Here is a 27,209-nt window from a genome sequence, read left to right as displayed (position 1 = left end):
ATTATTTTTGGCGTAAAAGAAAAATCTTTTAAACGTTCTGTTCATCAAAGAATCCTAAAAAATACATATTGTGGTTTCCATAAAAAAACTGTTTTCAACATTGCTAATAATCAGAAATGTTTCTTCAGCAGCAAATCAGCATTTTAGAACGCTTTCTGAAGAATCGTGTGACACCAAAGACTGAAGTAATGATCCTGAAAATTCAGCTTTACATTTCAGGAATAAATTATATTTAAAAATGCATTCAAATAGAACACAGTTATTTTATAATGTAAATATATTTTACAATATTACTGTTTGTACTGTATTTTTCTGATCATATCAATGCAGCTTTGGTGAGCAGAAGAAATTTACTCGAAAACATAACTTAAACCAAAATGTACATCAAAGAATACAATTTTTGTTAGTGACATTTCATCTTGAGCAGATAAGAATCAGCCGTAGTGAGTGTAATTATATTCCATCATATGTGACTCTGGAGCACAAAACCATCATAAAAGTACATTTTTGGAAATTGAGGTTTATACATCATCTAAATGCGGATATAAGCTTTCCATTGATGCATGGTTTGTTATGATAACACAACTCTTTGAAAATCTCAAATCTGAGGGTGCAAAAAAAAATTAAATCTAAACATTGAGAAAATTGCCTTTAAAGTTGTCCAAATGAAGTTCTTAGCAATGCATATTACTAATCAAAAATTAGGTTTTCACATATTTACGATATGAAATTTACAAAATATTTTCATGAAACATGATCTTTATTTAATATCCTAATGATATTTAGCATAAAAGATAAAATCGACAATTTTGACCCATGCAATATATTTTTGGCTATTGCTACAAATATATCCGTGCTACTTCAGACTGGTTTTGTGCTCCAGGGTCACATGTAGTGTGGCTTTAAAAAATCTATTAAACGTTCTGTTCATTAAAGAATCCTTAAAAATACATTTTGTGTATTGTGTCATGTGACACTAAAGACTGAAGCAATGATGCTAAAAATGTAGCTTTACATCTGAGGAATAAATTATATTTAAAAATGCATTCAAATATCCAAATATTGAGAAAAATCACCTTTAAATTTGTCCAAATGATGTTCTTAGCCATGCATGTTATTTTATTGAAAATCAAGTTTTGATTTATTTACGATAAGAAATGTACTAAATGGAACATGGTCTGTACTTAATTTCCTAATGATTTTTGGCCTAAAAGAAAAATCAATAATTTTGACTCAATGTATTTTTGGCTATTGCTACAAATATACCCGAGCTGGTTTTGTGGTCCAGTGTCATATTTAAACAGCACTGTAAGATGCATCAAAGAATTGTTTAATTGAACAGAAATCTGGCAACATTTTTGGCTCCAATTGTAGCCCGTTGTGTTCTCACTCACCTCTACACTCCAGCTCTCCAAGGCTGGACTCGAAGCCCGGCAGGCAAGTGCAGGTGGTGGTGGGCTGGTCCACCCACTGTCCATCTTCTCCACAGAACATCTTGGGCATCCTGGGATTGGGTCCAGGCTGCGCTGCGTTGGCCACACACTGGCCCACTGCCTCCTGGACCAGCGAGCGTGGAACTGTCTCCGGGAAGACGGATAGCGAGCGCGTGAGAGCCGGACACTTCTTAAAGAAGACGCGTACAGATAGAAGGGCCATGCAGGCGCCCTGAGCCTGGAACGCCAAGTAGAATCCACGCTTGGTCAAAGGGCCCAAACGCAGCGTCTTGACATTGAACTTCTTCTCTCCTCCTTTACGCAGCAGGAAATCCGCAGCCACTGTGTCAACCTGATAGAGACAGAGATATGATGAGATCAAGTGAGATCTAAGGTATCTACATTCATTTCAAGTTATACTTGCTCTAAAGAAGAAGTGCACTTTATTGTACTGAATGCGCACTTGCAATGTGCTTCAAATATTTAGATTAATGAAATAAAGGCCACCTAAGTGCATTTATATTTTTAAGTGAAAAATGTCTATTTTAAATCACCTTTTTATTAATCTAAAAAGTTTTTAATAGCATCCAGTGGCTGTTCGTGGTATAACACCCTTAGTATATATATTTTTTGATATCAACTTCAAATTTGAAACATAACTTATTTAAACTTAAGACTTTAATGTTTTTGCTATTTTTGGATTTAAATCACTTTATTAATCTTTTGTCATTTTTTTTAAGCTCGGCACTCTTTTTTTTCAATGTCTTTTTTCTTTATCGAATTTTTTAGTAATATCAAAAATTATATATCATTTAAAAGATTATTTTAAAGAGACCATTTTGAAATCAGATTATTCTTTAAAATCTTTTAGTGGTCTCCACCCCCTTAGTGGGCGGTGCCAAGTGTCATATTACAAAAGGCATTACGACTTTTAGAATCAAAACTTTTTATAAACTTGACATATATTTAGAAAGGTCTGAGTTTCAAGATTCTGTTTTTGTTGGTTATTTTGTGATAGAAATAATATTAACAGAAAAATGCAAAAAAAATGCATAGCAACCGGTGGTTGATATAAAAAACCTTATTTTTTTATATCAACTTCAAATTTGAAACTTAACTTATTTAGACATAAGGCTTTCATTTTATTGCAATTTTGGATTAAAAAAATATTTTGTAAAATGTGTATATATATATATATATATATAAACAGTTTGGTACAGTTTATTTTCTTTGCAGTAAATTTAAACTTTTATAATTTTGATATTTCTGAAATGATTCTACTTCTGAAATAATCTGCAGATTGCATTCTATTCTTCAAAAATGAGGGGTGACCTTTAAGGGGTTAAATAAGTGCACTTATTTTGATGTGAGGACTAACATAATAAAGCACATTAAGGTACTTGATTATAATTGTAGTGTGCTTTTCAATATTACATTTTAAGTTATTTTATTTTTAAATGTACTAAATTGCAACTTAATTACAAATATATTTAAAGCCTTCACATACAAGTTTCAACAGAAATGACATTAAAGCATATTTTAGTTCACAGTAGATTCTTGTCAGTACATTCAGCTGTCCACTTCAATCACATTTCGAAGACAATAGAAGCAATTGCGAAATTACATCCACCTTATTTTCCCCATCAGACAGGGTGTGACTATTTGTAAATATAATGGGTCTGGCTTTCGGTGTCATTTGCTTCCAGCTATTTTTAGTTGAACACACTAGTCTGTAGCGCAGCTTTACTGTTTACTGCAGTTTGTTTACTTTAGCTTAAAAAATAAGGCGGATAAAGAGATGTACTTAAGTCTTTAAGAAGGGAGTCAAAAGTTCAGCTAATTGCATTTAATACAACTTTTATAACCTTTTCATACAATTATGTGCAATTAAGTGTCTGAAAACATCATGGTTTGCACATGAGTGTATTTTTTAACAGATATTATTTCCGCAAACTCTTTTTAAAGCATGCTAAGTATGATAATAGTGTTTTTGATTTCTCCAAATGAATTGAAAGGGGTCACCGGGTGCAAAACTAACTTTGCCATATTGTTTGAACATTAATGTGTGTTGGTAGTTTGTGAACACAACCACCCTACAATGATAAAAATCCACCCAGTGGTATTTTTTTAATCTTTAAAGTGAAAGTATAAGGGATTTTTTATGCATCTTTGCAAATGGTCTTTCTTAATAATGTGCTTGTTGGCAAGTTTTGCTGATAAACATAGCTACAGTAAACATAATCCCAGAGAGGGGCGGGCCAAGCAGAGCTTGTGGCATTTAAAGGGGCCATGTCTTAAAATGAGTTGAGTTTTTGCAGAGCTGATTTTGCCAAGATAAAAGGCTGTTTTTTTTCACTACTATTGAGAATTTTTAACCAAAGTGTATTAGAGACTTTTCATTAAGAATCATATGAACTTGTGGAAAATGGTCATCCGATGACCTCTTTAAAGAAAAACATTTGACAAATGGTCCTTTCAGTAACATTAGTAACAATTCTTTCATGTGCATTCGAGTGTGCATGATCATTTGCAAGTGTGCACCTTGGTATAGGGGTTCTCCATCCATGCGGGGTGGTTTGCCGTCGCGTCATCCGTGTCGCTCTGGTAGTAGTAAAGGTTAAAGGTCTCTTTGCAGGATCTGTGGTGCGTGCTCCGGGATGAGCATTCGATCATGGTGAAGAGCAGCTCCACATATACCTGAGACGCCCCACGCCGCTCGATGAGCTTACTGCGCAGCCAGTGACTGGACGAACCGTCGGCCTGACAGATCTGATACGTCCTCACGCTGTTGTTCTCCTCATCCAGACCGCTGACCTCCTCCCACTGCGCAAAAGAAGGAGATCAGTTGTAATAATATATAGTTGACACTGAGTTGTAGGGTCATACACTAGAGCTGCGGGTCTTACCTCAGGTTTAGAGCGAGAGTATGTCGTCCACTTCAGATCTGACGTCTCTGTTTTTGTATTCATTAGGACCTCTGTCAAACACAAGATTAAGATCTGTTAAATAAATAAATAAATATGACATTGCGATCTTTAATCTTGCCAGCTGTGAAAAAGGACTGTGCTTAATTGTATTCAATGTGTACTTCAATTTTTAAACTATATTTAAAAAAAACTGGATTAAAGTTTTTTTCTTCTGCTGAATACAAAAAATGATGTTTTGAAGAATGTTGGAAGCCAAACAGTTGCACTGCAAAAAAATGCTTTTCTTACTTTGTCTTGTTTTGTCCAGCCAAAATATCTACAAATTCTTAAATCAAGAAGGATTTTTTAGACAAGTCAAAAATAGGCTTGTTTTTAGAAAAAACAAGTCAAAATTAAGCGTGTTTTTGCTTGAAACAAGCAAAGTAATATGCCAATGGGGTAAGAAAAATAATCTTGTTTTCAGTTTGAAATAAGATTTTCGAAACAAAAACGCATTTCATTTTGAGTTGTTTTTTTCTGAAAACAATATTATATATATATATACACTGAGTTGTAGGCCAAACCCATATACATTTATTATTTGGGTAAAAAAAAAAAAATAATAATAATAAATGTATATGGGTTTGGCATTTTTTATTTTTTTTTATCGTACTGAATATGCACTTGTAGTATAATCTTAAAAGTACACACATAAAAGCATATAAAACAAAAATCCACTTACAGATAATAAAATATTAATACAGTGAAAGGCTACTTAAGAGTACTTAAAGAGAGATCACTTTCAAGCATAGTTCACCCTTAAAAATGAGGATGTTTTGAAGAATGTCGGTAACCAAACAGTTGACGCTAACAGGGTTTGGAATAAGTTTTTAATTGGTTTGTATATGCACATAAGTATAAACTTAAAAGTACACACATAAAAGTGTATACAAAAAACTCCACTTACAGATAAAAAAATATTAATACAGTAAAAGGTTAATTAAGAGTATCACTTTCAATAATAGTTCACCCTAAAAATGAAGATAGATTGAAGTATGTAGGTAAATAATCAGCTATTGGTCCTCATTTACTAGAAAAAAAAAAATACTATGGAAGTCAATGGGTGCCGTCAGCTGTTTGGTTACCAACATTCTTTGAAATACATCATTATTTGTGTTTAACAGAAACAAAGACACTCATACAGGTTTGGAACAACTTAAAACTGTGCAAATGACAAAATGTAATTTTTGGGTACACGGTCTCTCTAATCTTCTATGTTTTCATAACCATTTGTCATGCTTTGAAGCACACTTATTTTGATGTGTTGACCTAACATACTAAAATGCATGTAAAATACAGGGTTATAGTTTTAGCTGCAGTGTTTTTGAATATCACATAGTTCTCATGGTGCTTTTTAACAAGTGTGGCTACACCAGCAAGATTTCCTCAGCTAACCAACTTCACCAGAGTATTTGTTTTTGCCGGTCCACTAGCAAAAGCAGCAGCGCCCATTAAAAACCCCAATGGAAATTCATGCAGATCTGCTGTGTTTTCAGCACATCTGAGCAATGACATTTTTCCTCCGAGCGCACAGAGGGCAAGGGAAGTTCCCTGAGGTTCGATGGTTTGGTTATCAAATCATAGCCAGCAGAAGCTTAAGCAAAAACAAATCCAGCAACGCTGGGCGTTTTTCTCTCTCACAGCGACTTGCATAGCTGCAGTATCCCACAGGGAAACCGGCGGACATGGGAACAAGGGCACAGCCTAATTTTACACTCGCGCACATATACAGTGACAACACCGAATCACTATATAGAGTTTCAACTCGGCGGTGAATGATGGTCATTTAATTTCCAGCGAACATCCTTCCTTTCATCCATTTCCACTCTCAATCCTGATTGCGTTTTTGCTTGAACTGGCTGTTGGTCATTACTTATTGATGCCGGTGATGGGTTTTAATCAGGCATTCATTCAGTCACCCCCTCCAGACTTCCGCGCACATATCTGGCCCTGGGGTTCTATGGGAGCCGCGCTGGTCACATGACCAACCCAGAGCCGCCGCACGGTTCAAACCGGCTCCAATCACAAAGATCCTTTGATCTAAAAATACTACCACAGAATATATTTCCCTCTCTCTCTCCCCCTCTCTCTCCCTCTCTCTCTCCCTCTCTCTCTTTCCCTCTCTCTCTCTCTCTCTCTCTCTCTCTCTCTCTCTCTCCTGCCGTATTTGTTCAAACTCCTTTCTTATCCGTGTCTCTAAGGAGGAACACCTTTATTGCTCTTTTTTTTTTTGCATGTGCTTTTCCCATGAGTGTTGGAGTTTAGCATACAGAGATGGAATCAATGTGTTTCTGTCTGTATGTATCTGGGTCGAGACTTGTCTTGGGGACTGGAAGCTTTCTGTTGGTTTAAAAATCAGCATCAATGACGTGAAGGAAAAGACGTTGTTTAAGCCCTATGCGGCCGCAGGGAGAACACTGGCTATATTCTGAATTGATCTTAGACGCCGTGTAGTATATACTTTATAATGTCCAAAGAGGTAAAAAAAAAAAAAAAAAGTCGGCAGTCTCCATTTAAATGTAGTTAAATGTTTAATTGTGTGAGTAAAATTATTTTTTTACCAAGAATATATTAACCTAGAAAACAGTTTTGCATTGCAACAATATATAATGAAACTAATTTTTTAAGTATTTTTGATCAAATAAATGCAGCCTTGATGAGCATGAGAGATGTCTTTAGAAGACACTGCAAAAAATGCTTTTCTTATATTTTGTGTTGTTTCCAGCCAAAATATCTAACATTTCTTAAATCAAGAAGGATTTTCTAGACGAGTAAAAATGATTTTTTTGAACAAGCAAAATAATCTGCCAATGGGGTAAGCAAAAAAAATCTTATTACAAACAGAAAACGAGATTATTTTTCTTAACAAATTATGTTAACTTTTAAGTTTGAGCAAACAATTAGTAAAACTAAAGAAAAAGGTGGCAAACTAAAATCATAAAAAGCATTTCATTGCTTAAAATATAAATAAACACTATCTGAAATATAATAAAATATATTTAATTTTTTTTTAAATCTATTTCATCAACTCATTTTAGAATTACTAAAATTGTACAATTATTAATAATATAAATAATAATAAATTGATTTTAGTTTAAATTTTCAAACTAAAACTTAATTTAAAAATGTATTATTTAAGACATTATCTATTAGACATTATCTAAAATCAAATAAATGTAATTTAAAATGGAAAAAACTATTTCATAATTGTATTTCTCATTTTTTAACTAAAATAAATAAAAAAACATTATAAAAAAAATTAGATTAACGTAAAAAAAAAAAAAAAAAACGAATACAAATGATAAAAACTTGATAAAACCCTGGACCACAAAACCAGTCTTAAGGAGAACTTAAGAATCAAACGTTCTTTTATCTTTAGGATATTGAGTAAAGATCCAAAAAGATATTTTGTAAATTTCCTTCCATAAATATCAAAATGTAATTCTTGATTAGTAATATGCATTGCTAAGAACTTCATTTGCACAACTTTAAAGGTGATTTTCTCAATGTTTAGATTTTTTTTGCACCCTCAGATTCCAGTTTTTCCAAATATCGTCCTATCCTAACAAACCAAACATCAATGGAAAGTTTATATATTCAGCTTTCAGATTATATATAAATCTCGATTTCAAAAAATTGACCCTTATGACTTTTATGGTTTTGTGGTCCAGGGTCACATATAATAGTAATGGTTGGCTCTGTTTGTATATATGTGACCCTGGAGCACAAAACCAGTCTTAAGTCGCTGGGGTATATTTGTAGCAATAGCCAAAAATACATTGCATGGGTCAAAAATTTTTATTTTTATTTTATGCCAAAAATCATTAAGAAATTAAGTAAAGTTCAAGTTCCATGAAGATTTTTTGTAAAATTTCTACTGTAAACATATCAAAATGTAATTTTTGATTAGTAATATGCATTGTTAAGAACCTAATTTGGACAACTTTAAAGGTGATTTTCTCAGTCTTTTTGATTTTTTTGCACCCTCAGATTTCTGATTTCAAATAGATGTATCTCAGCCAAATATTGTCCTATCCTAACAAACCATACATCAATAGAAAGCTTATTTATTGAGTATTCATATGATGTATAAATCTCAGTTTTGTCAAATTTAACCTTATGACTGGTTTTGTGGTCCAGGGTCACATATAGCAAGTGTAGATTTTTGTGTGTCCAGAAAACTGCACAAAGCATGCATACTGCAAAACTAGTATGAGTAGTACAGTATCACTCTAACACCGCAGACGATGAGCCTCTATCTGTATGTATCTGGGTCGGAACTTGTCTTGAGGACTGGAAGCTTCCTGTTGTTGGTTTTCACCTCAGAATCGCATCAATATTCAAAATAATAATCAAAAGCCCATATTTGAGCTTGCAGGGCCCTGCGGGAGAACACTGGCATGTGCTCTTTCTCCCGCAGTGACACCTCCACACGCTCCTCCCTCACGCCATCCGTCTTCCAGACATTTCTCCCTCTCGCCTTCATTATTCTCCCCATCACTTTTGCTTTCCCCGCTTTTAAATTTCACATTCCTTTCTTGCCATCCGTCCGTTTCCATTTCTCTGCTCAATAACTCCATATGTCCCCGTCACACTCTTTATCTCTCCGCGCTTCCCTCTATCCCTCTCCCGCCTCTGATGTGGAGAGGCTGCGGCCGGCTGATAACCGCCGTCCAGCTCCGAGAATCAAAGCGAGCGGCGCCCGGGAGGCCGGACGGGAGGATGAAAGAGGGATGAGAGGGGAAGAGTGCCGGCCGAGGGAGGACACGGGGCGGGAGCTTTTGGAGGAGAGGGCAAAAAAAGAGCAAGAGGGAGAGAGGGATGAGACAGGATGGATATCTGACGGTGATTTCCCACTGTGAGTTTTGCTCCGAGTTCAGAGGAAAAACAAATTACAGGCTCGTTTACGTTAAAATGCACACGCACACATACAGGTGAGTCTCATGAAACCTGTCCAGAACATGCCTGGCTCAGATTTCACCCCACAAATAATAAAAATGCATTAGAAAAAGTGAAGCATGCTTTTAGTTAATTTTTTTTTTTTTTTTTTTGCATTGTGACATTTCAAAAAATTTATTACTTTCACCTCAAACTCTCATTTGCATAACGCATAAAAAATATATATGTAAGATTAAAATGATTAAAATGTTAATTTAAGATAAAATTACATTTTTTAAAATTAATTTTAGTCTTTTTTTATTCATTTCAGTGATTACATTTTGAGTTTAAGCACTAAAGTTTCTAACAGCTGAACAAAAAACTAACTTAACTTAAAAAGAGTAAAAACTTAAAAACAAAATTAATAAAATTAAACAAAAAACTGTAAATATTAAAATAATGGTTAATTTAAAATATTAATAGAAATCATAATAGTACAGAAGTACTATAAAAGTAACACTGATGTGAATAAATAATTAATTATTGTTGATTATTTATAGTTAATGGTACTTTTTTTGGCACTAATAGTACTATTACAGTATCATAGTACTATTTTTGTTTTGAAATACATTTTTATACAGATTTCTGTAACAATGTGCTAACTTTTGGCAGTTTGATCAAATAATTATTTATAACATTTTCATAGCTTGAAATAAAATTTAAATTAAAATAATAAAAATATTTTTTCATCTAGTTGCCAAATTTGTTCATTTTAGTTTAGTCAACAGCTAGAACTAACAACACAACTTTAAAACTAAAACTTAATTTAAAAATGCATTATTATTTAAATTTAAAAACTGCCATATATTTATTTATTTTTGTCTAGGTTAGAAGTGGTAAATTAACTAAAATTAAAAAAACGTAATAAAAACTGCATATACATAAAAAAAAAAACTTAATAAAATTACAAAACAATAATAAATTGTACTATTTTTGGTCCTAATAGCACTTTTTTGTTTTGAAATATATTTTTTATAATTAACAATTTAAAATTAGTTTTTACTGTATAATTGAAATGAAAAAAAAAAATGACCAAAATCAAAAACTGAATGAATAAATAAAATAAAGGTAACATTTTCAAAATATAATTTTTTAGTTTGTTTGTTTGTTTTGGTTTTGTTTTGTTCTTTTTCTTGTTGGTATAAAACATGTGGTGAAGATTCATCCGTGAAGTTTGCGTGTATGAACACCAGGTTAGTGAGGACCACGGTGTGTGATGTGATAGATTATGGTCTGTTCCGGTGTGTGTGTGCTCCTGTATGTAATTACAGTGGTCTGTATCCTGCAGTCTACTCTATCATTACTTATAATGGGGCAGGAAAAGTGTATGTGTTTGTGTGAGCGAGTGTGGTGTGTTTCTCCTTATGCCTCGCCTCAAAAAATAGGTTAGACACAGCGAGACTCCAAAGTTGACACCAGGATTATCACTCACCTGACACACACACACACACACACACACACACACACACACACACACACACACCTGCACATCTGTCCGTGAGTCTCAGGCCTGATATCATCAGTAGCTGCCGCTGTTCTGATGGATTAGGCTCCAGAGTCCCGGTGGGCAATTTCTGTCCGAGCCTGTTTTTCTGACCCGTTTAATGCAGTGGTCCCGTTTAGACACACCGGCTCTAACACTAAATCTCACCTCAGTGCGCTTCAGTGATAAACCTGCAGCAAATGCACAAGTGAGACTCTTTTATATCTCAGCCGCGGCTCATAGAAACCAGTGCAATTAAATGGAGAGCTAATGGTGACTTCAAACCGGTTTGTGTGAAAAACAGCCTGATTATCTCTGTGTTGAGTCTTAATGTCTCAAATTACACTCCGATTTGCCAATGTGCCAAGGTATGCAATCAAAACTGTCCACAAAACCAGTCTTAAGTAGCACGTTTGTAGCAATAGCCAAAAATGCATTGTATGGGTCAAAATTATGCCAAAAATCATTAGATCATGTTCCATGAAGATTTTTTGTACATTTTCTTCTCTAAATATGTCAAAACTTAATTTCTGATTAGTAATATGCATTGCTAAGAATTTATTTGGACAACGTTGGTGTTTTGATTTTTTTGCACCCTCAGATTCCAGATTCTCAAATAGTTGTATCTCGGCCAAATATTGTCCTATCCTAACAAACCGTACATCAATGGAAAGCTTATTTATTCAGTTAGATTATGTATACATCTCAGAAAATTGACTGGTTTTGTGGTCCAGAGTCACAAATCAGAATGTCTAAGTTATCTGAGCCATGTTATTCAGACAACTGTCTCTTATTTAAGAGAAAGGTCTGAGAAACCATGCACTCCATTATCTCTCCCCAGCTCTGAAAGAACAACATCTGAGCAATATAATGTTCCAGTGGGTTAGGAAATGAAAGCTAACATGAGGCCTTTGTGACGAACGAGAGTAGGTTTGACCGGGTGTGTTCGCTACTATTCAATAGTACTTTTCAAAATGTTTCTTTTGTTCACCAAGGCTGCATTTGTTTGATCAAAAATACAATTTTATTTGTTTTGTGATAGTTGTTCATGAGTCACTTGTTTGTCCTGAACAGTTAAACCGCTTGCCGTTCTTCAGAAAAGTCCCACAAATTCTTTGGTTTCCAAGCATTTTTGTGCATTTGAACTATTACAGAAGGTTCAAAAACTCATTGAAAGCATTAAAAGCCGGGGGTGAAAACTTTTGGAATTTGAAGATCAGAGTAAATGTAACTTATTTTCTCTGCTGGGACACATGTAAGTACCTCTGTAGCTTCTGTAGAGCAGTACTAACTGAAAAAAAAAAAGATATTTAGGCAAAATCAGAAAAATGTACACATTTCCATTTGTGTTCAAAAGTTTTCACCCCCAGCTCTTAATGCACGGTTTTTCCTTCTGGAGCATCAGTGAGTGTTCGAACCTTCTGTAATAGTTGCATATGAGTCCCTCAGTTGTCCTCAGTGTGAAAAGATGGATCTCAAAATCATACAGTCACTGTTGGAAAGGGTTCAAATGCACAAAAACACTGAAAAACCAAAAACATTTGTGGGACCTGAAGATTTATTGAAGACAGTATTAAGAATCAAGTGTATGTAAACTTTTGGACAGGGTTATTTTCAAAAATTCAACTATTATTTTCTCTTGTGGACTTTATGTAAACATATTTTTTGTAAAATATCTTATTCAGGTCAGTACTAAATAAAAAAACAACATGCATTTTGTATGTTTCCTCTTATTTGAGTCAAATAATTAACATTTTGCAGATTCTGAAAGAGGGACGTGCTGCTTTGCTGCTCAAGAAAGATTTCAGATTAGTAAAAAACAGTTGTGCTAACCAATATATTTGTGGAAATCATGATACATTTTATACCAGATTATTTGATAAACATAAAATTGAAAAAAAGCAGAAACATGTCCCCACAAGGACAGTTATACCAATACATTTTGACCTTGTGAGGACATTTTGAAAGTTTTTGAAAATTTAAAAATGCAGAAAGCAAACAATAAACCAAGGAAACTTAAGGTGGGTTTTCAATAGTGCAATATCTCCTGATTTTTATTGCATGAATAATGGCAAACGTGACTCTGCATTTGTGCCTGAGCATGTCGGCGTGTTTAGACGTGTGCATGAGCGTCTATTTTGTTTCTCAGCTAAGCAAATAAAGTATGAGTGTTCGTCTGCCTCACGTTTCTGTCTGATGTCTACGTCTATTTTCTATATGAGTGTGTGTCTAGAGAAGCTCACCGGAAAATTGTATTGCCCAGAGGTTGCTTTTTCAACGTACCGGAAAGTTGATTCTCAAAATGATTCATCAAAATAACAATTTTTATAATCGAATGAAACAACCGTTGATACGTTGGAGACGATATTGTGAAATGACTACGATTTTTCCGAAGACTTAAGCAAGTCTTCATTTGTTCTACTGAATCTTATAGCTATCTTAAAAAAAACAGTTGAGATGTTCAGCAGAGGGGTTCACAGGAATCTTGTACGTGACCTTGAGCTGATATCATGCCTTGAGTGTTTCCTGTGTGCACTCCAGACCTCTTTAATTATAGACACATCCTCACTTTCTCTCAAAGGTAAATGACAGAAGACCAGCACTGGGCTACAATTAGTCTTTCACTTTAATTAAGGAAAAGAGACAGTGCCAATTACTGAAAGAGAGCGAGAGAGAGAGCGAGAGAGAGAGAGAGAGAGAGAGAGAGAGAGAGAGAGAGAGAGAGAGAGAGAGAGAGAGAGAGAGAGAGAGAGAGAGAGCGAGAGAGAGAGAGAGAGAGAGAGAGAGCGAGAGAGAGAGAGAGAGAGAGAGAGAGAGAGAGCGAGAGAGAGAGAGAGAGAGATTTCTTTTTTTTTTTTGAGATTTCAACAGACCTTTATTACAAAAACATAAACACGTTATCCAGACAATCTAGTCAGAAAAAAGCATAAAAAATAGGAAAATAAGAACCAAAACTTAAACAAAAATAGGGGCAAAGACCAGGTTGTTTTCAAAAACCTTGCACAAAACTCCACCATAGCACCAAACCAAGTCAAAGGTAATAAGATCATCCATAGCTTTATAATAACGAAAATCAATAACTATTCTAGATTTTACTGAGTTAAAAAAAAAACTGCCAATAAACTATAACTCACATTTCGTTCAATTTTGTGTTTCCTAGTAATATAGACAGCCATTTTAGCTTGACCTAATAAAAAGTTCAAAAGTTGACATTTAAAACGTTTCCTCTGAGCATATTTGACACCACAAATAAAAGTCTTAGTAGAAAAAGTCACACCAAAACACAAAAATACATTTTGTAAGGCAGTAAACAAAGGCTCAAGTCTAGAACATTGCATGAAAGCATGAAATACAGTTTCTCTCTGCAGACAGAAAGGACAATCGTGATCAACATCAGGATTTAAAACTGAAATGAAGGAGAGAGAGAGAGAGAGAGAGAGAGAGAGAGAGAGAGAGAAAGGAGGGGGAGGGATAGAAAATGAAAAAAAAGGAGGCCAAGGAGAAAGAGAGTGGCAGAGGGGAGATGAAAGGGAAAACAGGGATTAGGACGAGATGGATGGAGATGAACAGATAGCAAAGAGAGATGAGCATTTAATACGAGTACTGTAGCGTGACGGGGTGTTTGTGTGTCTAATGGTTTATTACTGACGCACACCTGGACTACAGATGCTTCCACTAGGAATGAACCAAACCACACTGTCTGAACGATTAGCCGGAGATCAAAATGGGCCATATTTACTTTCTCAGTACACATTCTGTGAGCAACTCATCTGTACGCGTTATTCCAAAGAAAACAAAAGTTCGTCTTTGTAATCTTTCATCAAGCGCGATAACTTATTCAGCCTCTCAAATGACTTTCTGTTCCGGCTAATATCATCAAGGCCTCTTATTTTTCATTCCCCTCCAACCACCAGACTGCACTCATATGTAATTCCCATTTTTCATGTGTCAATTAATTTATGATGCATAAAGTCTTGGCCACAGCTTTTCTTGTTGAATATCTTGTTTAACTGTCAGATACGCTGAAGTACCCTTGTAAGGAAGTACAATTTTATGCTTTTTATTAGCAGAGTTATTATGACTTAAAATAAACTTAATTGCAATTAAATTTATTGCAGTTTAAATTTACATCAAATCCAATTATCTGAACTTCCGAGTGCTTTTGTGACCTACTTTTAAAGTAAATTTTTAAAGCACTGCTGAATGCACTAAAATTTACTTTAAATGTTTTATTGAAAGCTGTACTTTATATTTTTAATCATGTAGATGCAATTTTGTACATTTAAAATGTATTAACTTTAATTGTAAAATCAAACAACACACCCCTAGTGAAAAACAAAAATACAAATATGTATTTTAAATATATTTATTTAATGCCAAGTATGCTAGAAATACATTTACATAGTATGTACTTAATAAAAACATGCTGCAATCGCACTTTTAGTAGTCTATAAGTAGTCTAACTAAAGATATACTTAAGTATTTTTGATTGTGATGAAGTGGAACTATTTTAAGTATATTTTAGGTACACTTTAAATATTTAGCATTAAAAAAATGTATCAATAGTGACATTGAAATATAAATTTGGGCTTAATATTAAGCAATGTGCATTGTGCACAAGTAGTACTCTAAATAAATTTAAATTATTATTCTATATAAATAAATGCATTTTAAATCTATTACATTTTTACTAGGGACTAGAGTTAAAATTATAATCAAATACTTTGCATGTGCATTTAGTATGTTTGCCAACACCTCAAAATAATTCTTTAAAACATTAAAGAATAATGATGCAAAATGTACTTTAGAGCAGACCTTTTAACATTATTACAAAGTGCACTTTCAAAAGTGTGTAAAGAAACAGTTTACAGAGTAATAATTTTATAAGATGAATTTAGACAAATATTTTTCTCAGGTTTTAGCATGTTAAAGGACAGTATGCATATTTAGTTCCACCTAAGACAAAGAAAAATCGATATTTTCAGTAGTCAACTTTACTAATCAATTAGCCAGGAACACTCTCAAAAATAAAGGTGCTTCACGATGCCATAGAAGAACCTTTTTGTCTAAATGGTTCCATAAAGAAGCTTTAACATGTGTTTGTTTCACAAAAGGGTCTTTGTGGCGAATACGGTTCTTCAGATTATAAAAAGGTAAGCAAAAGATGGTTCTTTAAAGAACCTTTGACTATATGTTTCTTTGTGGAACTGAAAATTGTTCTTCTATGGCATACTGTGTACTGGACAGAAAGTTAGCTTCCACATGAGAAAGCTCAAATAAGATATGTTTAATATCTCAGCTACTAAGCTTTAAAAGAACAGATGGTGAGGATTTGATCACTTTTACCAAAACACACATCTTTTACAACATAAGCAGATAAGCCGACCTGCCTAACTCGCTGAAAGCACTGAAACATCTGCAGCTTGTACAGACAAAAATCCAACTTCTCAAGCTGTCATATAAAAACAAGGCTTTGTCTCTAAAAGAGACCACCATGAGAAATAATTTGCTCCTGTTACTACGCTGTCGATGGATGGGGACATGTGAAAGGAAAGCGGATCGCTCCTAAGCCCACGCTAAACAAATGAACAACACTTCTCTCGTCTCAACTTGTTTACATACTTCATTTAGTCTGACGCATCTTTGAGTGCGGATTGGTTTCCTAGCAGTCAGCCTATGAGCAAACGCACACTAGACGGTGTTTGCACTTGCATCGCTGCTGGGAGAAAATGACAAAGAGAAAAAGACTGAAATTGTTTGCATTTGGACACGAAAAAACTGTACGGCCAGAAACATACTCCAAGTATGCAAAAGCAAATGTTTGCCAAGTGCATTGAAAGCGTATGCTTTGTGGTGCTTATTTACTGTGGCAGTAGCAAACTTCAGTACTTTAGAGGCAATAGTTTTTCATAGGCCAACATGCAAGTTTCATCACCCTGGCTCCCTTGACAAAAACCCAGCAGGATTTTTCCACTGCCTTTTGGATTAGTGGAGAAAACAAGCTCTGCGATCAGTGAAAGTTTTGCTCATCGTTGTAATCCGCATAAATAAAGAACTTTTATGCATTTTGAAGTAGAAATCAAAATGGTTAATTTGCAGATTCTGGCCTAGAAAAATAAATCATCCGTGCAGCACACTATTGAGTTTGAATGCATTGCGTTAAGAGTTCCATTTGGAAGAAAAATGCTTCAGAAGGAAAGGCAATGCATTAAAACTTTTTGAATTTGAGGATCAGGGTAAATTAAACTTAATTTGTTTTCTGTGGAGCATTTAAGTATCTTCTGTAGCTTCTGAAGGGCAGTGCTAAATGGAAAAATATATTAGGCAAAATAAGACAAATTCACACATTTTCATTCTGTTCAAAACTTCTTAATGCATGGTTTTTCCTTCTGAAGCATCAGTGAACCTTCTGTAATAGTTGCATATGAGTCCCTCAGTTGTCCTCAGTGTGAAAAGATGGATCTCAAAACCATACAGTCATTGTTCAAATACACAAAAATGCTAAAAAACCAAAGAATTTGTGGGATCTGAAGGACTTTTCTGAAGAACAGCAGGCAAATAATGGACTCATGAATACCTATCACTGAACTTTGGACTTTTTATGTAATCTTTTATGTGAAATATCTTATTCAAGTCAGTACTTAATTAAAAATACCATGCATTTTGTATGATCCCTCTTATTTGGCTAAGATAATTCACATTTTGCAGATTCTTGACCTTGCATTTATTTTGATTAATTAACCAAACGTAATATCAATTGATTTATTAATTGGAAAGCTTGTATAAGTGGAACGTGTTTACACTGAATTGGATAAAAAGCAAAAACTACTCATTCAAGTGTACTTTGTAGGATATAGTAGCTAATCTTTCATTCCCAGCATAGCCAAGGACTTCCTTTGCAATCTGTTGAACTCTTAAACTCTATTGATGTGCAGGCCATCAGCTACCATCACAGCTTTTATCATCATTACATCCCCATATGGCTACTCACACGGTACCTCATGAACACACACACAAACTGACCCTTAATCATATCCACTCCAACACACACACACTCATTGAGTAAGTGTCAGTGGGAGCCAGGAGGCGTGCTGGTTTGATCGGTGTGTGAACAGAGAAAGCAGACTGTTCCTGTCTGTTGCGCGCACACACACACGCACATTGGCCCAGCATAACCCCAGCAGATATCTGATACGTAATACACTCTCTGCATGACTCTCCTCTTTCAATCTTTTGTTTCCTCCATCTCCTTTCTTCCCTGATCCCTCAATTTCTAACCAAGCTTTCACTGAAGATCAGAGAGCGAGAGCAGGATGAAAACGTTTGTGCTTACGCAGAGCAATTTCATAAAAATACATTATAATGAAGTATTATTTGACCTCTGCATTCACGTCTGTTTATTTAGCTGTTCTTTAGGGACAAATTTGTCCCCAGAAGCGAGCGTAATATGACAAAAGCTTTCCCTGTGGGGACGCCCTAATGCGTCATATATTAAATGTTTTTCTTTTAATTAAATGGAAATGGGATATACTTTGGGTGTGAGCTATTCTGTAGCATTTATAATTAAGTGAATATAAAAAAAAATGTGACACGTCCTCATTCAGCTAAATAAATGTGTGTCCATGTGATTGCTATTCTGCATTGTTAACAAAGCAACTACATATTTTCTAGTTTACAAGACTTTTTGGGTCACAAACAGTGAGAAATTAATTTACTTTAACCATTTTGCTGTACTGAAAATCCTTCCTAATTTGGTGGAAAAAAACACTTTAAAAACTTAAATCTTTTGGTCAACTTGTTTTCTTTCAATCAGTACAGGTTTTGTGATCATAGGCCTCACTGGCCACTCGGTATTGAGTGAAAAAACATTATTTGTGAATGATTTTGGCAATATTCACTCATAATAAATTCACAGCATCAAGAAAAATCAATAAACATTCTTTGTAGATCAAAAGTCATTTTTGAGCACCACAAGTGTAACAAGGTGGGGACAAAATCACAAAAAAGTACAAAAAACTATTTTGGGAAGTTTAGTAGGTTGCAGTCCAATGTGATAACTAAAATGTGATTTTAAGGAAAATAAATGCATCTCTGGAACACAAAACAAGGGTTAAAGTACATAAAAACCCAACAGAATTCTCCCATATGCCATCAAACCCAGTAGTTTGAACACTGAAATGCATTTGTGAGTGAAACTTTTGCTGTTGTTTTGTCATTATTAGTTATTGTGTTGTGATGTTAAGAGCTCATCTTTTAACATTTTTTAACCAGGTCTGTGTGTCAAATGTTTGTCTTTGTACAAATATCTAAAACTATATGTGACCCTGGACCACAAAACCAATCATATGAGTCAATATTTTTGAAATTGAGATTTATACATGATAACTGTATAATAAACAAGCTTTCCATTGACAATATTTGGCCGAGATACAACTACTTGAAAATCTGGACGCAAGGTGCAAAAAGAAAATCTAAATATTGAGAAATCGCCTTTAAAGTTGTCCAAATAAAGTTCTTAGCAATGCATATTACTAATCAAAAATTAACTTTTGATATATTTACGGTAGGAAATTTACAAAATATGTTCATAGAACAAGATCTTTACTTAATATCCTAATGATTTTTGGCATTTTATAAAATAGTTTAATTTTTGGCTATTGCTACAAATATACCTGTGCTACTTCCACATATATTAGATATCTAATTAGATTAGATAGTTAATTTAACATATTAAGTGTGTTACTAACTGGAAAAATTGCTGAACACAATATCTGTAGTTGCCTTGATGAATGAGTTATTTTGCATTGAGTGAACAAACTAATTCTATTTTGCAAAAGGAGTGGAACAATTAGGACAATAGTTTAAAATCTGAATGCATCATAAGTGCATTTAAAAGCAAACCAAGCCTCACCCAAAATGCTTGTGGACACAGCAGCTTATGTGTGTAAAAACAAGCGTCCATGTTTTCATCAATGCCCACACTTCATCCGCTGAACACACACACCTGACCTATTTTAAGAGCACCCAGAGACCTTAGTGCAGATCTTTTAATAATACGTGTCTCATCTATCTTACATTATCCATCTAAACAAAGGATCTTCATGAGTGAATTATCCTTCTGGATTATCTGTAAATGCATTAATGAGAGTTATTAATTCACAAGGGAATATGTTCACAGTGTTTAATGTGATTTATCAAAGTAGAATGTGTACAACATCCCTATCAAACCAATCAAATTTTAGTCTAAGGTTTACAGCCGGTTATGGATTTAATTAAGAAACAACAAAAACGCAACCAGGGAAGGAAATGGAGGGGGTCGTGCAGGTATACAGGATGGAGACAGAGAATAAGCGCAGAAGCAGGAGGCACGTGCTGTGAACTGCAGTGAAGACGAATGGCTTTGAATGTGGAGTCGCCAACGGGGGGCAAGTGGGGGAGTGCAAGCTCAGGAGAGGCACAGAACGAGGCTCGGTTTTTTTGGGATAAGAGAGATCTCACACTGAGCCCTAATGGGGGAACTAACACGCGATTCAGACGAGAAAGCTTGCGCTCTGTTTGAAAAGCATAACGTGATATATGACAAGATTAGAAGGTTCTTGTACCTTATTTGGAAATGCATTGCTCTGTTTATCTCTTCACAAAACTTCCTGCGAAGCATGACGGGATTGCAGATTTGTTGATGTACGTGATACAATTCTTCGAGAAAACTGGTCAATTTGTTCAACTGAGAGATTAATAGAGTTGAAAGAGGTTGAAATGTTTCAAGAACTCTTTAGAGGTCTAGACAGAAACTGTACATGTGGATATAAAATATACTAAACAGCTTTTATGGTTTGTGTTTAAAGTGTGTTGGCCAATTAAGGCTTGTCTTGGAAAAGAATGAATTCAGGTGCTGATGTCTTTGTATGAGCACCTAATCAATACACAAACAATCTAATTGTGGTGGAATATTACACAAGCTGAGCGTTTTGCAAAAAGTATATTTCAGGATCTGCTCGATAAACTGAAAACAAGGGAGTGATTTCAGACACTCCTTAGGGTGAAACTACAAACAGTGTGGCATCTAACTCTTAAAAAGGTGCAATGCGTTTCACAAAAGCTGGACAAGTCTTTTGTTGGTTGAGGAACAATATTTTCAAACGCTCTTAGTTTCAACCCCAATCACGACCCTAGTCCTACCACAAACCATACAGGCGGTTGTTCAAGCCTCTAACCGCAGACTAATGTCTAGCCCCCAAATCCCTGATTAATAAGAAAGCCGTTCCAGGATCAACAAGAATACTGGAACTTATTCTTCTCGAGTAAACTGTGTTAAAGGATTGGTTCACACAAAAATAAAAAATCTGTCATCTTTTACCCACCCTTGCGTTACTTCAAACCCATAAGACGTTCATTCCTCTTCAAAACACAAATGAATATATTTTTAACTAAATCGAGGGTTCTGGTTAACTTAAATGGGCTTTTAGTGGAAAAACAGAAATCTCAGAGGGTTCATTTAAAGTATCTTCAATTGTGTTTCAAAGATAAACAAAAGTCTAATGGGTTTGGTGAATGGTATGATGTGACAGAATTTTCTGGAAATGTTTCAGTGAACTGAACTTTTAAGCCTGGCACATTGCATTGCTTGACACAGCTAGTTGAAATAGACATGAAGCGTTGACTAGAGGCAGAACTAATCGCTATCATCCCACTAACTTCCTAGGGATGTGCATTGTGACTACTTTCACTGATGTTTAAATGAAAATTTTGTAGTCAACTAGTCTAAAAGTACAAAGCCCTCAGAGGACAGTCAAAAACATTGTGTATGCTGTCCATTTAAAATACTTTTTACTTTACCGTTTACTTTTTCCATTAAAGAGTCAAATAATTCAAATTGCTCTTATTTTCCATCAAATGGTTAAGATTTACAACAATGACGGCAACACAAGCAGCAGATGGGATGAATGAAAATGCTAATTAACTTTCTGACTGCAGGTGGCGCTTTTGGACAAGCAGAAATACAGAAATATGCTCCCACACCTTGCCCGTTTTCCTAGTTTTTCACATTTTCTCTTAACTTCCTACCACTAAATAGTTTCCACTAGGGCTGTGCAATTAATCGAAATTCAGTTTTGATTTCGGCGATTATGAAAAATATGCAATAATACACACAAATATATGTAAAAATGTGGCATTTGGTGATTATTTGTGTAAACCTTTGTCAGCTATGTCTCAAATTAATGGAAACAGTTGAGAATGAAAAAACGTGTGTAACAGTATATTGGATCCGTGCAGCTCTTAAAGAGGCCACAAGTAATTAATAATATTCCTTCTGCTGTCTCTGTGCTTAATGTTAATCAAATCAAAGATCATGTTTTTTTTTAATGTATTGCGACCTTTAAATTAATCAATCATATAAAGTCTTAGACCCACTTATAATCGTGTTAAATAATGGTGATTACAATATTGACCAAAATAATCATGATCATGAATTTTGCCAAAATCAAGCAGCCCTAGTTTCCACATATATCTAAACATCCTTAAAGCAAGGAACAAAACTCAATTCAGGTTTCTCAAAAAAAAAAAAAAAATTGATTACATTACATGATTTTGCTGCTCAGCTAAAGTTTTAGACATTTTTATTGGAAACAAGACTGAAAATATAATTTTTGCACTGCATGAGGGTTGCCAAGAATCCAATCAGGGCTGTAAAGTGTCTCTAAACGGCTCTATAAGTTGGTCGCAATCAATCCTGGACAACTGCTGGGCGAACTAAGATGTAATTGGCTGGATTACATGAGCACACTCCTTCCAAACCTTTCTTTGCGACTCTATTATGAAATGTGTCTCCACACAAATGGCTGTCCACTTACGAAAATGACCCTCTACATTATTGGCGTTCCTCCATCACCTGATCGTTTCTCTTCCTTCTGCCCTGATTGTGTCTGCCTCTGTAAGGTCAAAGGTTTCCTCTCATGCTAAATGGCGATTCTCAACCGCTTTTAGAGGTGTGTAGGAGGGAACGATGGAGACAGAGAGAAAAAAGATAAAACGAGAGACTCTTAGGCTGTCAGCCCCTCATCCATCAGGGCGGTATTGACACTGATGCACTGGCTGAAGAGACGTGAAAGCGAGAGAGAGAGGGAGGGAGGAAGAGGGAGTCCAATCCCAACAAGAGCTGCTCGAGCGCTGTTATCATCCTATCAATCTGCACAGTGTTTGGATCTGCAACCGGGGCAATGCAGAGTCAGACCACACACTCAAACACAAAAAACACACATGAAAGAATGAAAGTTGAAAAAGGGTTCCTTCCACATGAGATCCACCATGCATACGCAACTGGAAGCTCTCTGGGTTCGAGACAAACGTACTGTGGTAACTCTGTAGAGAGTAAAGGTGCGGGATTGATGATTAGAGATGAGACGCCGAGCTGCAGTTTAAATCTTCAAGCGGCTAATCACAGGATTAACAACCACAGAGAGAGTGAGGAGCGGGGGAGAGAGGAGAGCGCTGCTTTAAATGCAAATCCCTGTCTTATAAAAATCAGTTCCATTTAATAGGATTTCTGAGGAGGGATGTGCATTTCTGCAGCGGGAGAGAAGTAGAGGAAACTTCGACACAGCCAAGTCAACTACAAAAAGAAGAGAAGAATAAAATGCACCATGTGGCAATATCAATTCTTTGCAACATGTTTGTTCAAAATACATAATCACACAACTATTATGAATACTTTGCACAGCAAGCAAGTTTCTTACAAGGATGACTTGCTACTTTTGAAACAGAAGCAAAATCAACTGATTTTTAATATTTGGAAACCTGAAGTCTGGCCATGTGATACCGCATGAAAACTTCATTGCATTCTGCTTCACATGCTGTTTAAAAAAACTAGCCTACAGTATACCCCACATGTATTCCATTCCTAACATAGCCAATCCATGACTGTAAGAGTAAATGCATGTAGAGAAGCACAGATGAGAAGAGAGAGAAATAAGTGAATAAGTGACAGAAGGTGCAATGGATAAGCTTTTTTTGCTCCAGGCTAACAGAAGACGGAAGACAGAAGAGTTCCTGAGCTCTGACCTCACATGAAAGCCATTGTTACCTCTCTCTTTTTTAGCTGATATTTCCTCACAAAGGGAATTAGAGATCAGTGCAGTGATCCTCACAGATCTGGCATTAGTTTAATCTCACGCAGGGGTTTGAGTTACTACAGAATCAAATCCAATCTCCCCCCTGCTGCTTCTGTTACTGACTTCACCATATTAGTCTTTACAAGACTCCCCCCAGTCCCCATCTCCCATCTCTGTGAATTATCAGGTACAGTTACCCAATCGGGTTGTATTGATTTTAGCAATATTCTATGAAACGAGGGCCAAAATTAACACTTGCCAAAGGCGAGCAAAAATGAAAAATCTAAAAGAAATGACACATACAAGACAGGCAAGGCCTAAAAACAGTCAAAACATGAGTGACTAAGTTTTCACACTACTTTCAAAACTACTATCCAGCAGCGTTTCAGTACATTTTCCAAAAAACTACCCACCTAAAACACACTGCTGCATAGAAATCCAAATGGAAAGTGGTTAGAACTATAACGTATAACAATAAAGAGTTATCCTAGTCAAGAGTTCCAGTCTAGTAAGCTCAAAAAGTTTTTCTTTTAGAACCAATTGTTAATAATTCTACCCTTACGAAAATTAACTATGGTTTTACTACAAATAAAACTAAAAAAACATGGTATGGTAATTACAAATTAGTCATGGTTTTGCCACATAAACCATGGTGTTTGTAGTAAAACCAGGGTTACTACAGTTTTGCTATAGGTTAATAAAATAATGGTTAATTTTCGTTAGGAATGTAGAACCGACTTCACAATTTTTCCACATAAAATTAAAAAATAATTTGTTGAATTATATTAAATTACATCTACCCTGTGTCTTATGTAAGTAGCCTACTGCAAAATACTGCTTCGGTTCTTAAACAGCATAAACTGATCTTTTCTACAGATCGAGACAGCCTCTCCGTTCCGGATTAAACGCTTTATCGCCTTCTCACTTGAGAGCACAAGCTATGGGATTTCTGACACTCATCAGCTAATTACCGCGACAGAAATGCGTCAATAACTCATTAATTGGACCCAGTGTTGCTGTTGGAGGAGCATCACCTGCGTGTGTCTGTCACACAGGTCGGTTAATTGATTTCGGCAAGCGGGGAGCAGGTGTGTGCACCGCGCCATATAATGCGGAACTAATCCGAATCGTCCGTCCGCCATCGATTAAGCCGCCTGCGGCAAACTGATAGACTTACTACAGGTACGTAGTCACCTTTAGCCAAAACCGCCAGACTGAAATCTCCATGAAGAGACATTCATCACTCTATTGATCCAAATGACTACTTATTGAGGTTACTGGATGGAATGTCCCCTGACAATACACGACTCAAATTTCTATCGACCCGAGACATCCATACTTCGCCCATCCTCTTTGTAATTTAACATTTGCGTGTTACTTGAGATGCACTTATTGTGCCTCTGTTTGATCCACCCAAGGGCGATTTTCAAAAAGGAAAGACGACAAAAGAATGCCTTAAGAATGAAATCAATGTTATTAAGTGCATAGTCTATAGTGATTACAGGGCCACAGTAATTATATTGATTATTAAAGAGCACTTTAAATTGAAAGCATGGGCGTAGCAAGCATTAGAAGTGCACTTTTATAAAAAAAAAAATCCACACTTTCACGGAGATAATTATTAGTTTTAAAGCAACACCCCACTCGTTCCGTTTGGAGGAGTTGCTTTGTAAAAACTGATTCGTTTAGGAAAAAACAATCCAACAAATCTAGGCTATTCAATTGTGTCTTGCATCAATAAAGCTCAACAATTACGCCAACGACAATAAACAGAAGCCTTCTTCAAACACTCAATCTCGCGGTGCCTCTGGTCACAAAGTATTAGACCAATCTTTACCAGAGTACTGTTAACTAGTCATCTGATTTATAAAAGCTTTCTCAGGGAATCGTATAAGCTTGTACAAACACAAAGCAGTGGGCATAACGCCCAGTCAAAGCAATGCATAGTGAATAAAATAACATTGCTTCTGCTGTATATAAAGATCATACGTTAACACCCAATGCTACAACACTTTTATATGTAACAGGTTTTCCTCCATGAGGAGCCAACAGGTAGTTGCCTTTAATAAAATGATTGAGTTACCTTCCTCCGCCACTGTTTGGAGCAGGAACTCCAGCAGGATAATCCAGAGCGCGGCCACATTCCTGGAGAAGAGCTCCATGGTGGAATCACGAGTGTTTTACTGGTGAATGTTTACAAAGATGGGCAAACAGTGCAAAGGTTCAAGAATCGTCAGCTGGGTCTTGTACCCATCAGGAACGAACAATTGCACGGTGGGAGTCGTCACAGGACTGAGAAAAGCCAGCAATTCATAAGAAAATAACTTTTTAACTTCTAAGAAAAAAAGTTGAATTCAATGAGGAGAAACAAAAACTACTGTATCGGTTAAGTTTGGTATGAAAAACAGATTTAGTAGCTCAATACATGGAGTGGTAGTGTGGAAAAACGAATTGATAACTGTATGCACTAACACAATGGTAAAATATTGTCAAAATAACAAAAATCTCCCAAACGACCTCTTTATCTACGCGCAAACATGTGCCAGTTTTGCCAAAAACATAAGGAGCAACAACATGCCGTGCGCTCGGCTGCGTGGAACCCCTTTGTGAGGGGTGTAGGTCGACTTGTCCTAATTTCCCACTCTGAAACGGGATGGCTTTTTAAAATCCACCTAATGTAACAAATCCGACAGGCCACTTGGTTTACTGACAGTGCGAAAACAAATGTTCGTGTTCGGCTGGGGTTTAAATCGCATCGACGTCCTCCTCCTGCGACCGAATTCTGATTTCCGTCAGTGAATCCACCGCGTCCCTTTGTATCTTTAAAAACATGAATATCCTGCGAAATAAAAGCGATGCTTGGACGCGATCGTACGCCAACTCAACGAGCGAACACCTTGCTGTTTATCCGATGGCCAATGCAGGCAAATCGCAAAGCAGTTCGTCAAAATAATAACGAAACATGCGCGGTCGAGACGGGGGAAAAAATCTCGGCAAATCCTAGAAGTTGGTGCGAGGCGTTGAGTCTTGAAGCGCTCGCAGTAGATGTGAGGTGGTCAATGCGACTGAGGAGCAGTCTCCTCCTCTCAAAGCACCTCCTCCATGAGCACCCCTTCCACTATAGGCCAATTCATCACGCCGGTCAAAAAAGCCAATCTGGATAAAAACTAGATGCGTGTATGATAATAATTTATCCGTCTAGTTAGTCAGGTCTTTGTTTGTTGGTTGTGTAAAGTTTTTACATTCGTTCCTCTTGAAGTTATGCCTGCACTCTTAAGTC

The 27,209-nt window shown here is 35.8% G+C and overlaps 1 protein-coding gene across 2 annotated transcripts in view; it reads right to left on the bottom strand.

Moving 5' to 3' along the window:
- The window catches only part of ephb4a (eph receptor B4a), a 53,696-nt gene extending 26,739 nt beyond the window's left edge, over positions 1–26,957 (bottom strand). For both annotated transcript variants that reach the window (XM_073841447.1, XM_073841448.1), the window contains exons 1-4: positions 26,013–26,957; positions 4,340–4,410; positions 3,975–4,256; positions 1,395–1,785 (exon numbers count right to left, since the gene is read on the bottom strand). In XM_073841447.1, the coding sequence (XP_073697548.1) occupies positions 1,395–1,785; positions 3,975–4,256; positions 4,340–4,410; positions 26,013–26,091 (823 nt within the window). In that variant the 5' untranslated portion in view covers positions 26,092–26,957. The remainder of the gene's footprint in view (positions 1–1,394; positions 1,786–3,974; positions 4,257–4,339; positions 4,411–26,012) is intronic.
- Between the last annotated feature and the right edge of the window lie 252 nt (positions 26,958–27,209).

The sequence above is a fragment of the Garra rufa genome, chromosome 5 (assembly GCF_049309525.1).
Source record: "Garra rufa chromosome 5, GarRuf1.0, whole genome shotgun sequence".
In the NCBI taxonomy this organism is placed as follows: Eukaryota; Metazoa; Chordata; class Actinopteri; order Cypriniformes; family Cyprinidae; genus Garra; species Garra rufa.
The sequence above is the reverse complement of the archived record's forward strand: the minus strand, read 5'-3'. Positions and strand labels throughout refer to the sequence as shown.